This window comes from Columba livia, chromosome 2 (assembly GCF_036013475.1).
Source record: "Columba livia isolate bColLiv1 breed racing homer chromosome 2, bColLiv1.pat.W.v2, whole genome shotgun sequence".
Classification (NCBI taxonomy): Eukaryota; Metazoa; Chordata; class Aves; order Columbiformes; family Columbidae; genus Columba; species Columba livia.
The window spans coordinates 75,143,436-75,158,004 of record NC_088603.1 but is presented as its reverse complement, the minus strand read 5'-3'; the positions used below and the strand labels follow the sequence as shown (position 1 = coordinate 75,158,004).

At 40.0% G+C, this 14,569-nt stretch overlaps 1 protein-coding gene across 2 annotated transcripts; it reads left to right on the top strand.

The window, feature by feature from the left end:
- The first annotated feature begins 4,902 nt into the window (after nucleotides 1–4,902).
- On the top strand, nucleotides 4,903–13,392 carry LOC102093582 (ovalbumin-related protein X). Of its 2 annotated transcripts, none has more exons than XM_005509737.3 (8): nucleotides 4,903–5,055; nucleotides 6,406–6,590; nucleotides 7,241–7,291; nucleotides 9,246–9,374; nucleotides 10,144–10,261; nucleotides 10,891–11,033; nucleotides 11,376–11,531; nucleotides 11,735–13,392. In XM_005509737.3, exons 2-8 carry the CDS (start codon nucleotides 6,423–6,425, stop codon nucleotides 12,134–12,136), a joined length of 1,167 nt encoding a protein of 388 aa, XP_005509794.2. In that variant the 5' UTR covers nucleotides 4,903–5,055; nucleotides 6,406–6,422; the 3' UTR covers nucleotides 12,137–13,392. The 2 variants fall into 2 exon arrangements, with proteins under 2 accessions (XP_005509794.2, XP_021153226.2); XM_021297551.2 differs by having other exon boundaries at nucleotides 7,241–7,306.
- The last annotated feature ends 1,177 nt before the right edge of the window (nucleotides 13,393–14,569 follow it).

Here is a 14,569-nt window from a genome sequence, read left to right as displayed (position 1 = left end):
GAGGAGTGTTTTAATGTGTTAGCTTGCATAAGCAGACCTATATATTTTCACACAAAATGTAAAAGAAAAACAATGGCATATGTGATAAATTCAAGTGCTGTAAAATATTATCCTGAAGAGCAGGAACCTCACAAGATGCAAAGGAATTCTGTGTGTGAGGTAGAAGGTGTGGCTGGAACAAGGGTTGTAACTTAGCTTACTGCAGCAGAAGCAGTTACTTATGATCTTTGTAATTTTTTCTTTTAAACTTGCTCCAGGGATATCTAGATAACTTCAAAGCCAGGAACACAAACAGTATAAATACAAAATATATATATTTTCTCTTCCCAAAATCTTATTTCTAATTGCCATCTTAATTTATAAAGCATCTAAAAAATGTGGTGAAAACAACCAGTAGACGAAAGTAACCTCCTGCTGCTAGTGTAGTGGTAGCAGCTCCTAGTGTAGAGGGCAGTGCTACCTCAGAATCAGAGAGGTTTGTTTAAAATAGAAGGCAAACCCTCTACTCTGGCTGCAGGTGCATTTAGTGTGGGGAACTGTTGCTTGTCCACTTGCAATGCCAAACAAAAAAGCAGAGCAGAGAAAAGCTGGAGACTCCACACAGTGCCTGGAGCAGACATGACCCTGAAGGGGATGCCACTGCCTCTTCCCTGAGGACAGCATTGACACCGAGTGTTGCTGCACAGCCCGCTGAGCCATGCCAGCATTCCTCACAGCCTGCAAACACCTATGCTGCCCAAAAGCAAAGCAAAAGGAGTCAAATAATATTTGCATATGCATCCATGGAAAGAAAACACCCATTTGTCCCACACTAGACAGATGTGTGTGTCTTTCCATGGTTTGATTACTGAGTAACTTCCAATTTACACATGCAGCTTTCCACTGGACTCTAATCTCTCTGATGGCTGCACTTCTCCCCAGTTTTCTCTGATATTTGCTTTCCTTTAAACTGTTTCTTAGTACCTATGTATAACATAATTGCTATTATATGTTCAAAAGATTTGCAATGGGTAGACAAAAAGGGCAGAGATTTTTAAGTTGTCACTGAAAAAGCCAAAGAGAGCATTTTTGAGTAATACTTTTTTTTTCCCACATGAAGACTAGTGCTTATTTCCTTCAAACTATACCTGGTAGAATGTTTTATACCAGGAAGTTATGGTTGCTCATGATCCCCGTAAGAAGAACACTCAGACTCTGTAAGGTAGCACTTCAAATGCCATTTATTCAAGATAATACTATACAGGGAAAAAAAAGAAAGTATTAATAAACTTAAGTTGCTTCAGGGGCTGCACAGATGAGCTACTCAGCAGCTGTGTGCACCAGGCAAGGAGCAGCACTGCTTGCCAGAGAGCCCTATGAGCATGATACAGTTGCAGTGAATGAGATCCAGCTACCTGAGGAGTGGCAATTGGGCAAGCTTCTTCCTTTCTTTTGGCAAGCATGTGTAGCAGAAAAACAGTCACCATTTTACTGCTGCTTTGTTATAACAAATTGAGTTATTGCTAAAGCCAACCAGCAATCAAGGGGCATAGAGGACTGGTGGATGTGCTTGGCCTCCTTGTACCTTGGGTTGCTGTGCAAACACAATACACATTGACATACCAGCTGCTATGAGCTCTGAAGGGGAAAGGACATGTTAGACATTAACTTCAACCCTGGTCTGACACATTGACTCTCTGAGAGGTTTAATACAAGGGGCTTGTTGTCTTAAAAGTGCCAGCACCAGTACCAATGACAGTCTGTCTCCGACTGCATGTGCACTATGCTGAGCTGATCATCTCCAGTAAAGCAAATGCCACGACTGAATAAAAAGCATCTGAATTTCTGTAAAAGGGACTTCTTTGGCCACATCTCAGTTGCATGAGAGATGCCAGTCTAACCTCTGCTAAGCATGATGCAAATAGACAGATATGCAAATATTACTCCCAAACACTGAAAAGTGTTGCTGAGCTACTGTAAGAAATGAAATATGAAAATCTAAACAGAGAAATGTTGGAAATAACTGTTTTGTGTGGTGTTTGTTGTTGGTTTTCTTTTTGTTTTTTCTTTTTTTTTTTTCTTTTTTTTTTTTTTCTTTTTTTTTCTCTGCTTAATATCTCCTTGATTATTCCAACACTGGGGGAAAACAGCAAAATCCATGAATGGGTTTAAGAATAGCTCCACAATGGACTACCTGGCAGATGAAGGGCAGCAAAGTCCTTGCTGAACTCTTTTCCTGGGACAAATATGGATATGGAGCAGAATTTAAGCTGTTTGTCTTGCCTTACATTGCTACACTGCTAGCTTTTGAATTTCAGGAGAAATTTCGCCAGGTTCAATGCCCTAGTTAAATTTATAAAAGAACACTTATCTGCTGATGATTGCACATGGATAGCCTGCTCTGATCAAAATTTGCAGTTACTCACGGTATGCTTCTGCTACCACTTTTTCTCTAACATTCAGTGTAGAAAAAAAAATACAAAATAAACCCAAGGGTGTGTAGAGACAGACTGCTTTCTGGAGAAGTTGTACTGCCCCCTCCTTGACCACTGGCAGAACCAAACTTCCTCTCTTCCATGAGCTCAAGGGTGTTTTAAACTACCTTGCCTCTCTGAAAAAGTAGCTTTTCACATTAGGGAAGCTAACATAACTCAGAAACAGAGCAGTTATCCAACATTCACCCATCTTACCTGTGTGGACAACTGTTGTGGTGATTGTGCTGCTGCAGAGGTATGAAATGTGGAGTGTACAAAGAAGGCAAATATATTGGCTGGGAGAACATACCAAAAACACCTATGTGTCCTCTTCTAGAGGAGCTGGTGAAACAAGAGGTTTGTTGAGAAAACTTTGGTCAATGAGCTGACCATCTGGGCAAGGCCAGTTGTGTCTGTTGAGGTGCATGCTCCACAGATGTCCACACAGGTCAAACAATTTGAACCAGAGCATAAAAGAAGTGTAGCTGCCCAGGAAAGCTCTTCACGGAAGCCCCAGAGGCACATTTGAGTCAGTAGCTGTAACTCTAATGTGAATATGTGAAAATGGGAGAATAAGAGAGGAAACACTTCAGCTCTTTCCACACCAAACTTGTGCCTTTGGGCAGAAAAGGTTTCATAGAACAAAGTAAAAGCTACAGCAGCCCAGCTCACAGAATAAGGAACACTGGAAAAGGTGAATGGAAAGCTGCTTACTGCCTTTAGATTTCTCCATCTTCATCATTATTATTACACCCCCAGACAAAAAGCTCCTTCTGAGTTGGGAAACTGAAAGCCTGCATTTCAGCAAAATGAAATACACTGTTAAGGGGGAAGTCACTCCCTTTCCCCTTCAGAGAGGTTGCACCTATGACTGTATGCTCTGTAACTTGATATGTACAAATTTGGGATTTCTATTATCCACTCCTGTGGCCTTCACAGACGCCAGATTTGTTTCTTTACTGCTCATCAAGTCTATTATTCAATAAAGAGTAATAGCATTTTACAATTGAATTATATTTGATATTGTGCATTATGATTGTCTAACAGACCATGAATGTTCCCCGAGGTAAATTCTGTGGTTTATTCACCTGCCACAGTAAAGAGGTAAGTACGGAAGATCTATGAGAATGGTCTGTGCATGTTCCATGTGCCTTGCTGCCATGACCTATGGAGAATGAAAATTAAAACTGACCCTCAGTCACCATTTAAATCCTACTGTCTGGTTAAAATCCATTTGTGAATATCTGAATACTCTGGGGTTTGACTTACAACACAGCAAATATGTAATTCCTGACTGTTCCTCAAATCTCTTCCTCTGCCATGCCCACACTCAGACTTCTAATTCACCTCAGCACTGCTGCTTTGAATGTTTTAATCAAAATGAAATTTTAGTAAAATGTGCTTACTTCGAATCCTTCTCCTCTCCTCCACATGTGTGATGCAGACCCTATAGTTTGACCTCAGGTAAAAAGCTCTAATCTCACCTATGTACAGAAATAGATGTGGCTGTGGTTTTAAAGAGTATAAGCTATAAACCACAGCAGTCTTTGGACTACAGGAACATACTTCTGCATTTTGGCAGACCAAAACACCTTTCAATACTATTTTGGTCTTGGAAAAAAACAGAAAACACTGAGTTTTTCTTATACGAAGAAAATCTATTTAAAACTCATCTGGATAGAATGATCATTCCCACAGCTGGCTCTGCTTGGAATTGCATTATTTTGCCATCATCAGATGGTCACTGTCCATGAGGAACAGTTGTCCCTCTGTTCCACTGCACAGATGCTGTAGTGAGTTGTTGCACACACATCAAACCTTCAGCAGTTAGCGCACTTTACCTTTCACCCTCGGTGAGAGTGCGTTACAGTGCTTTCCGTACTTGCAGTGCCTCACAGGTGAGAAAAAGAAAAGCAGCTACATTTTCAGGGACTGGTGCACTTTTTTGAACTCCCTGGTAATACAAGACTCTTTCCTCAGCTGTATCCGTGGATGCTCACTAGTGATGGACTATGGTGGGAACCGGTTGCTCACTCCCAGATCAGTGCACTCTGACTAGGTCTTATTTTCCTGTAATATTTTGAGATCTTTAGCTTTACTTGAGTGTAAGAACCACCTGATCTGATGTTACAGCTAGGTTTATTAAAAATATATTTTGTTTCACTGGATATATTTGTAACGCTGTTTTTGTTCAAGTTTTTGCATTTGCTTTTAGCTACCTGTATGGCTCAATCACATTAATGTGCAAGTTCAAGAGAACTATATGAAAGATCATTTTAGACTGGAACTCCAATTGCTTTGGTACAGCATTTAACTAATGGCAAAAGTTTAAATAATCCAATTTTTTCATTAGGTTTTACTTCATTAAATAAAGATTTACATGCTGCAGATAGAGTACCAGTCTAACATTGGTCTACTCAATGTTTAAAAGTGCAATGAATCAAAAGGTCGTGACAAAAAGTAGTGAGTCAAAAGATGACTCTCTGAGGGCTAACAGTGGGAGTGTCTCAAATGGTACAATATATATCACCAAGAGCTCAGAGAATCTGTTTAGGTTCAACTGGCAAGTTGGATTATTATATGCCTCTTTGAAGTTTGTGGGGTAAGTATTTCTTCAAGTAAAATATAATTTCTAACTTGTATTCTTTAATATGGAAAAAAAAAGTGAAGTTTAAGAACTTTAAGGTAAGTATAAGCCAGATACGTAAAAAGACAGCATATACAGTAATTTTATCTTGCCTTATCAATCTATCTTATACTGTTTGTCTGTCAAATACTTTTAGGTGTGCAAAATATGACTGTTTGTACACCACAGCTTTGAGTAGAAACACTTTTTTTTTTTTTTGTAAATCTGGTGTCACATTAAAACTGGTGGGTTTGGTTTTGGTTTTGTGTATTGTTTCTGTTTTTGTTTTGTTTGTTTGTTTTTTATAATATTAATAATTATTTTGGGAATAAAGGCATTTATCTTTTCTCAATCTTACTGTCTGAAGAAGACAGGGGAGGTGCAGTATAATGATTCAGAGTCTGTGGTTCCATAGCCATTAATGCCAGGTGTCTCTCAGGTGACACGATCCACCACATCTGCTCCGAACTATGGATATGCTGCTATTCCTCTAGCTTTAACTGTTTTAGAGATACAAGAACAGTATGCAACTTTCTTGATCACAGATTCAAAAGAGAGAATGACTACAGGTTTCAAGAAGTATCCCTAACATGTCACATTCATTTGCATGTACAGGACTTGCACCTGTCAGAATGAATGCAGCTCTGCACTGTTTCAAGCTGCACTGCCAAACCCCATATTTATATGTTAACATATGCTTGCATTTTAACCAATAAAAAAAGCATCAGACAAGATTAAATGTCTAAAATGGGACTACAACAAATAGCTCCCCATAATCTATAGTTCCAGTATCTAAGCAACTGGCTGAGTTTATAGAGCAACTTGTTCCCATTATTCCTACAAACTACAGGAAAGCAACCTCCAAATTTGTGTCTGGTTGTACTAAGCAACAGTAGGAAGCACACTAAGAGAAGAGTGAGGATACCAAGGTGCAGGGCACGGTCCAGAGCAGTCACACAAGAAATAAAATATGATGTTTGCATTGTCTCAAATATCATTCAGAGTTCTCTGGATGGCCACAGTGAAACTCATTCATCCAGTGTTATTTTTATCATATTGAAGCACGGATGAAACTATTTCCTAAAAGGCAAGTACAAGATACTCTCTTGATGATGAGCTAGTACCTTGCTGAAAGAAAGCAAACATGCATTCAGAGATAAATGGCTCAGGATTTACAATATTTGTAAGGATCACAGAATTTGTAGGCTTCATTGGTCCAGCATCACAAAAATAGCAACAAGCTACTGCTTTCTGGGCTATTGATGGTACTTTTTAAAACAAGTGCTACGTGTCACAACTATGCAGTCATATTTCTGTTTGCTTCAGACAACACTGATTTCACAATGGGCTCCATCAGTGCAGCAAATGCAGAATTTTCTTTTGATGTATTCAAAGAGCTGAAAGTCCAACATGCCAACGAGAACATCTTCTATTGTCCCCTGAGCATCATTGCAGCCTTGGCCATGGTTTATCTGGGAGCAAGGGGTAACACTGAGTATCAGATGGAGAAGGTAAGTTACATACATGCTTACAAACTCCTTTTGATCCTGTTCAACCCAGCAACAGATGGTCCATGTACACCTCTGGGAATTTCTCCAGTGGAGGGAAGAAAGTCACATAGTCATATTTGGCACTGGCTTCAAACTTGCCTAGAAAAATAATGGCATTCCAAACCACGAGGTTTGGATCTGGAGCTATTCTATTTTCATGTACTGTTGCTTTTCCCCATGAGGGGCAAGAATGGCCTTTGGTTTCCATTAAGACAGAGCAGTCTTGGAGAATGTTTAAGGCAGGTCTCTTGCTTCAGTTTATATTTTCTCACAGACCTGATTCCTTTCAGGTGGAAAGTATACCTTGTAACACACAAAAGATGAAACATCTGGAAAACAAGAGTTACAGTTATAAATACAATGCAGAAACGTTGTATCTAGCTTATAGACTGAATACCATTAACTGGAAAATAAGGTATCTAAACTGAGGATCATAGTCACAAATTTTCCAGGTGGCACAAGCAGTAAAAAAACCCTGATTTAAAGCTCACATGAAATTCTCAGTTCATTTATGATCTGATTAGTCCAAACCTATAGTTTCAACACAAATATCAGTAATTCTCAGTAGACTTCACATACTGAATTTCTTCTATTGCTACTTTCAATTGCAGGTTCTTCACTTTGACAAAATTGCAGGACTTGGAGGAACTATTCAGACCAAGGTAAAGAAATCTAAGGTACATTTATTTCCCTTTCATATTTTTCTCCAGAGAACAGTCTGTTCTGACTGTGCTTCAAGTAGGTTCAACACCTTCCCAAACCTTTGCTAATGCTCTTAATTTAAGATATATAAGACCAGGTAAAGAAGACAGGTTGCACATGTTGCACCAGAACAAGTGACAGAACAGGATAGGAACACCAGACTGCCTTCTTGTGTGGATGAGCATCTGCACACACGCAAGTGCTGCTAGGGGACAGCACTTGAAAGAGGCTCAGCACTTGGAGCCAGGGTACGACAGTCAGACTTGCAACTGAGACTGTGAAGCGGGGCAGGAAGACACTTTGGCAGAAAAGAGCCGAGAAGCCTAGAGGGCTGGAAAGTAACCAACACTCTTTCAGAAGCTACAGGGCCTTTTCCAGCCTCCAATTCTCACTGCTACCCCCAGAGCACCATGAGGGGTCCCAATACCTTGATGCCACCAGTGTTCTTTCCTCCATGTTAATCTGCTGCCTCTGTAAAGATAACACAACCCGTGCTCCCTGGCCTGTCTTCACCCACTTGAGATCCACAAGTACAAGGTGGAACTTGCAAAGAACTAGAAGATTTCCTTCCCCCTACCTTTTTTTTTTTTTTTAATAAAGAAAAAATGAAGGTAATATCAGCTAGAGCACTTAGTGGCTGTTTAAGCATTTAGAAAGGAGCAGTTCAACACAATTCTCCTTTTCATATACTGAAGTCCCAGGCACTGCTTAGCATTGTGCAATTTTCTTACATGCTCTTAGACTATATCACATGGCACACTATTCTCGGGACATTAGATAGCTGATCAAATTTTTTTCACTGTATTATGAGACACTTCCTGACTCCCTTGTCATCTAGCACTCTTCTCCCATCTGCAGCTTCAGCAGAAAGCTGCCATGAAAATGCAAGCAGAAGCTATGAACTAGAGGCTCTATATCTATGACAATTTGCCGATTGCAGTCATTGACACCTGAATTTTTCTTTTTGTCATCTCACTCCTGAGCCATATGGTTTCAGATTCATCACTGAAATTGTCTGCTGGTTATCATATAGAGTGAGTGTCATCACATGCTACGAATTAACAGTACATCATTAGTTGCTTCTATTGAATATCTCTCCCATGGAGCTTATAGACTATACTACATGTTCATTTGCAAATCACAGAATCACAGAAGGGTTGGTGTTGGAAGGGACCCCTGGAGATCATTTAGTCCAACCCACCTACTAAGGGTTGGACCTACCCAGAGCAGATCGCACAGGCGTGTGTCCAGGCGTGCCTCCACAGAAGGAGACTCCACTACCTCTCTGGGCAGCCTGTTCCAGTGCTCTGGCACCCTCAAAGTAAAGAAGTTTCTCCTCATATTCAGATGGAACCTCCTGTGCTTCAGTCTGTGTCTGTTGCCCCTCATCCTATTATTGGGCACCACTGAAATGAGTCTGGTCCCATCCTCTTGACACCCACCTTTGAGATATTTATAAATATTGATGAGATCCCCTCTCAGCCTTCTCTTCTCCAGGCTGAACAGACCCAGCTCTCTCAGTCTCTCCTCATAAAAAAGATGCTCCAGACCCCTCATCATCTTTGTAGCTCTCCACTGGACTCCCTCTAAACACTGTGTATTTTCCCTGGTTATTTGTACTTCATAAATATTTCTCTTTCTACCCTGTTTCCCTGAAAATAAGATCTACCCCAAAAATAAGCCCTAGCGTGATTTTTCAGGATTTTTGAGGATGCTTGAAATATAATCCCTACTCCAAAAATAAGCCCCAGTTCCAGTTCTTGAAAAAATCAATTTAAATAGTGCCCAGGCAGCTATACATGTAAAAAAGTAAGCATCTTTTGGAGCAAAAATTAATATATGACCCTGTCTTATTTTTGGGGAAACAGGGTAGTAAAATAAGCTAACAGCTGTATCTTCTTATCATCAACTCAGTGTGGCAAGTCTGTGAATATCCACCTACTGTTTAAAGAACTCCTCTCTGATATCACTGCACCGAAAGCCAATTATTCACTCCACATTGCCAACAGACTCTACACTGAAAAGACACATCCAATCCTACCGGTAAGTTGTACATTAGAGTGATTTGTTGCTAAACCCTGTGTAAATCCTCCTGTAATCCAGGAGGACCGGCCAGAGTAATGATCTGTTAATCCAGTTGTCCCCATTGGTGTGGACTTCCACAGCTTTTCCCTTTGCCACAGCCCTGACAACAGCCTGAATGAAAAGTAATTCCAGGCAAAACAATGGTCCTATTAAAAAATGAATGGAGTAATAATCAAAACTATTTGTCAATGTAATCCCCCCCTCCCCACTTGCTCCCCCAAAGTGTTTTCATTTTAATAGGTTGTTTGAGTTATTTTTTCAGGAACTAACTTGACTTCATCACATTTCTTCACTTGAAAACTTCACCTCAAATCGTCTTTTCAAAGTGTAAAAAACTTTCATTTAGCACTTTCAATACAAAACATTCAAATACTTTAAATCAAAGAAGCTTATCTTTAAAAATAAGGAAAAAAATGCTTTTAAAAAAGGATTGGAAATAATGATAATAAAACACTCTCAAATCAACATGGAACTGTTCTGGGGTCAGACTTTCTTCAAGAAAATTTTTAAATATTTCTAATGTCTACTCTTAACTGATCAGATCTAAAATATGATGGATCAGAATAACTTTTCTGACCCAGTTTTGACAAGTTCTTCAAGTAAAGAAGCAATGAGAACAGCCTGACAATGGCATCACTACAAAAATCCTTTTAGCCATATTTTATTTCACCTTCATACTGTTTTTAAAAAATTACTAGTTTGGTGACTACAATTACTGTCTTTATAGATCTACTTAAAATGTGTGAAGAAACTGTACAGAGCAGGTCTGGAAATGGTCAATTTCAAAACAGCACCAAATCAAGCCAGACAGCTCATTAATACCTGGGTGGAAAATCAGACAAATGGTAAGGTCAGACAAGATTTTGAAATATACTTCCCTATTGCAACTGTATTTGAACTACTTCTAAAAAGACTAAATATTAGAGGAGAAATTTCCTCCTCTCATCCCTTTTAGAGGAGATTTCCTGTGGAAAGGGATGACTCTACTGCACCTGTGTGGCAGAATGTTCGGGATTGGAAGGGACCTCAAAAGATCATCTAGTCCAATCCCCCTGCCGGAGCAGGAACACTTAGATGAGGTTACACAGGAAGGCATCCAGGTGGGTTTTGAATGTCTCCAGAGTAGGAGACTCCACAACTCCCCTGGGCAGCCTGTTCAGTGTTCTGTTACCCTCACTGTGAAGAAGTTTATTCTCAAATTTAAGAGGAACCTCCTGTGTTCTAGTTTGTATCTATTACTCCTTGTCCTATCATTGGTTGTCACCAAGAAGAGCCTGGCTCCATCCTTGTGACACGCACCCTTTATGTATTTATAAACACTAATGAGGTCACGCCCTCAGTCTGAACCTGAATTCCACATGTAGACCTTTGAAGGAGAGGAAGTCAAGTCAAGCAGCAGCATGCCAATAGACCTCTAAAATGCAACACTATTGCTATGAAATTTTACACTCTCTGCCCTGCTTCTTTATTAAAGGAAAGATCCAAGGTTTCCTTGAACCAGGCTCTGTTGATCTTGATACTGTTCTGGTCCTTGTGAATGCTGTTTACTTCAAAGGGATATGGAAGACGGCATTTAAAGAAGAAGACACTCGGGAATTTCCCTTCAGCGTGACAAAGGTAGGGGGACACAGACACAGCTTCTGGCCAGGAATCCAGGCTGTTGGCTCACCCAGCCAGTAGGTTGGGTGATACACACAAGATGTGGTCATTGGCCATGTGGTTTAGCTGGGGCCCTCACTGTCAGGTTTGCAAGTGCTGTGTCTGACCAGGGCAAGCCAGCAGACAAGAGATGAAAATGGAGATACAGCTCTTCCTCAAAGGCAACATGCTTGAAGACTGAGCCCTGTCTCTTTCAAAGGACTTGTGCAGTTGCCTGCTTAAAGAAAAAAAATACCCTTGGTCACATCACCTCATGTTTCACATTCTGTGATTTCATACTCTATTATTTCTATTTTGCAGCAAGAAACCAAACCTGTGCAAATGATGCGTCAGAACAGTACCTTCAAAGTGGCAGCAGTGACTGCAGAAAAAATTAAGATCCTGGAGCTTCCGTATGCCAGCGGGGAGCTGAGCATGTTGGTGCTGTTGCCCGACGAAATCTCTGACCTGGAGAAGGTATGATCCTGGCTGGCAGAGCATTAAAGTCGTCACTTCAGTAGAACCTGGCTACCATCCAGAGCTTTTGCTGTCCATTTACACCCCAGCTGCCCACACTAGGACTTTTTTTTTTTTTTAAAATTTTATTTTTGATTAAATTGAATGGTAGGAAGAAATTGTATTCACATCCCAAGCATTTCATTCCATGCCTCTTTTTGCAGCTTGAGAACAAAATCAGCTTTGAAAAACTGACAGAGTGGACCAGTCCTAATGTGATGGAAAGGAAGAGAATGAAGGTGTACCTTCCACGCATGAAGATGGAGGAAAAATATAACCTCACATTTGTCCTAAAGGCCTTGGGTATGACTGACCTGTTCAGCCCTTCAGCCAGTCTGTCTGGCATCTCTTCACAAAAGAGCCTGAAGATATCTGAGGCCATCCACAAGGCGTACATGGAAGTTAATGAAGAGGGCATCGAGATGGCTGACTCAGCAGGGGTGATGGGAGACATCAAACATTCCTTTGAACTAGAAGAGTTTAAGGCTGACCACCCTTTCCTTTTCTTGATCAAACACAATCCAACTAACAGCATCCTCTTCTTAGGTAGATATTGTTCCCCCTAAAGAAAGAAAGAGCTGGAAGTAATGTTTGCCTTCCCCTCAGAAACACACCCCTTTTAGTGTAACATTGTGATGTAATCTCATCTTTTCAATATTTACTCCAAGTGGAAAACCTAATCTAAGAAATGCCCATTTGGGAAGCTTCTATAGCAAAGACATAATTGCAGGTGAGGAAACAGCAGCAAGTGTGTTTGTGTTTACTCCTTTCCCTTCTCATACTTCTTTCAGGATTGCTTGAGCTGAGCCAAGACTGAGCCAACAGAGAGTAGAGGCACCCACCAGCCAGGAAGGGGACAAGTGATTTTCATTTGAAGAATAAGTTGCAGGCATGATTCCAAGTCTTTGGGAATCTATTACACAGAAAGCTGTGTGTGGGTGGTGCTCATCTCATTCCCAGATAGCATCCTGCTGACAAACCCATGCTGCTGTTCCTGAACCACAGGGTTTGAGATATCCCATCTGGAGGAGGTGCTTGTGGATAGCATTCTGCTATGCAGGCTATTGGCTGGTGCCTATGTAAATTTTAATGTGTTTTACTTAGCTGTTGGTAAATGGTGTATGTGTCCACTATCACCAGAGTTGTCCTCTCACCATGAGTTCCTCGCCTAGTTCTCTATTTCTTGCAGAGGTTCTCCAAAGTTGTGGAGAGTGTCCCACTTCAGAGAGCACAAAGAGATCTAACTTTCTGTAGGTGCAGTTGTGCCTTCTCGCAGAGTGTAAATTCAAAGCCTGAAACATGGATATCCAGGTGATTCAAATGATCCAGAACTCAGAACTGCCAGACATAAGAGCTGTCTGAATTCTTATTTAAAATATTGGAAGACGGTTCAAATTTGAGAACATTTAGATTTTTTGTGAAAAGTTCTGCAAGTGGTCCTAAAGATTTCTCCATGGGAATTTTGTGAAAAAACACAGCTTTCAAAATAATCCCTGTCTCTGTTGAGCTTGCTTAGCAAGTAAAATTCAATTAGTCCCTGGAAAGCCCTCAGGTGAAGTTCAAAGTTTGAGTACATTACTCTTCCATGAATGCAGCTGTGCTTCTGTGTTCCTATGATAGTTTAAGGCTACATCTCTTGTTTTTTAAGAAATACATGAGAATCCTAATATCATCTTTTCTCTTCCTGTGTGTCCAATGTCATCTGCAAATACGGATATATTGGCTCAATACTATGTCCTGTTTTCATTTTAGTCCTACATTATTGATTTTGATGCATACTTTTGATTTTTTTTTTTGTTAACAATAAAAAAATTATCACAAATGCTTGTCATGAAGATTATATCAATTTTATGGACCACAGACCCTTAAATATATCATTACATGGGTAACTGTTGTGAGTAAAACGGGATTTAGTACAAAATCCTGTTTTAGAATGAATAAAGCATGCAGATATGAAGTTATCTAGGGATTTATGAAATGCATAAATGCACACATCTAGAGTTTGATTTCTTTCTTTATTAAAGGTTACCAAGAAATAGCCCAATGGAATACTAATTTACTCTTATGTATTTTTCAATAAAATTTCAAAGGGTATTAAAGATGCACTGACAATAAGTCTAGCAAATATTTAAAGGAACTACTATTGCAGCAGCTCTACCATTTTAGAAGAGGAAATCTGAAAATCATGTAACTCAAAAGGAATAAGAAAGAATAACTAGATTGACAACCACTAGGCAAAACATTTCCCCGTTGAGAGTCTTGAGAGGAGGAACTCTGTCATTAATGTTGGTTATTTCCACATTAGCACATAGTGTGGTGTGATAAAAAGCAGATCTGTAGAGGAAAGCAGCTGGTGCTACAGGTCTGACATTGACATTATTTGACTGTCATGAGAATCTTTGTGATACAGACTCAGTTGTCTTTCAGTAGTAAAACCAGCTATTTTACCAAGTATAATTTCATTTTGCTTCTTTAGACATGAAAGCAGTGGTGTGAACAGTTCCAAGAGATGTGAAATTTCAGTGTCTTAAGGTTTATAATAAGCAGTTTATTCACCTTTTGCACCTCTTGTAGCCAGAAGCATTTGTTTCAGTCCGTTAAATTTAAAAGCCAGTACACTTAAACAATAAGAAGACTTGAAAAGGGTTACATTTGCAAACTAGGCTTCCTATGATTATTAAACTGGAAAGTGCTTAAAGTACAAAGATATGCCTCAGTAACCAATGTTGTTTCCTGGGCGACAACAAAGGTTAAAATGAAGGAGTGGGAAAAAAGCAAAGAAGATAAGAGGCTTAAAAGCATCTACAAAGCTTCCCCTTTCCCAAAAGTGAAAACAGGAGGCAGCAAAAACTGCAAATTCAGTGATGCTGAACTAAACCTGCAACAAAGTTCCAATGACTAAGACCTGGTCCTGGTAGGAGGCACAGAGCAGTTGAAAATTATTGCCTGTGAAGGGGTGGCGGACGTGGCCAGTGGGATAATGAATGCCTGCCATGGCC

Coding starts and splice junctions, on each gene's coding strand:
- LOC102093582 (XM_021297551.2), top strand. CDS start 6,423: ATGGGCTCCATCAGTGCAGCAAATGCAGAATTTTCTTTTGATGTATTC. Junction 7,307..9,245: donor CCAAGGTAAAGAAATCTAAG/GTACATTTATTT, acceptor TCATCAACTCAG/TGTGGCAAGTCTGTGAATAT. Junction 11,034..11,375: donor TTCCCTTCAGCGTGACAAAG/GTAGGGGGACAC, acceptor TCTATTTTGCAG/CAAGAAACCAAACCTGTGCA.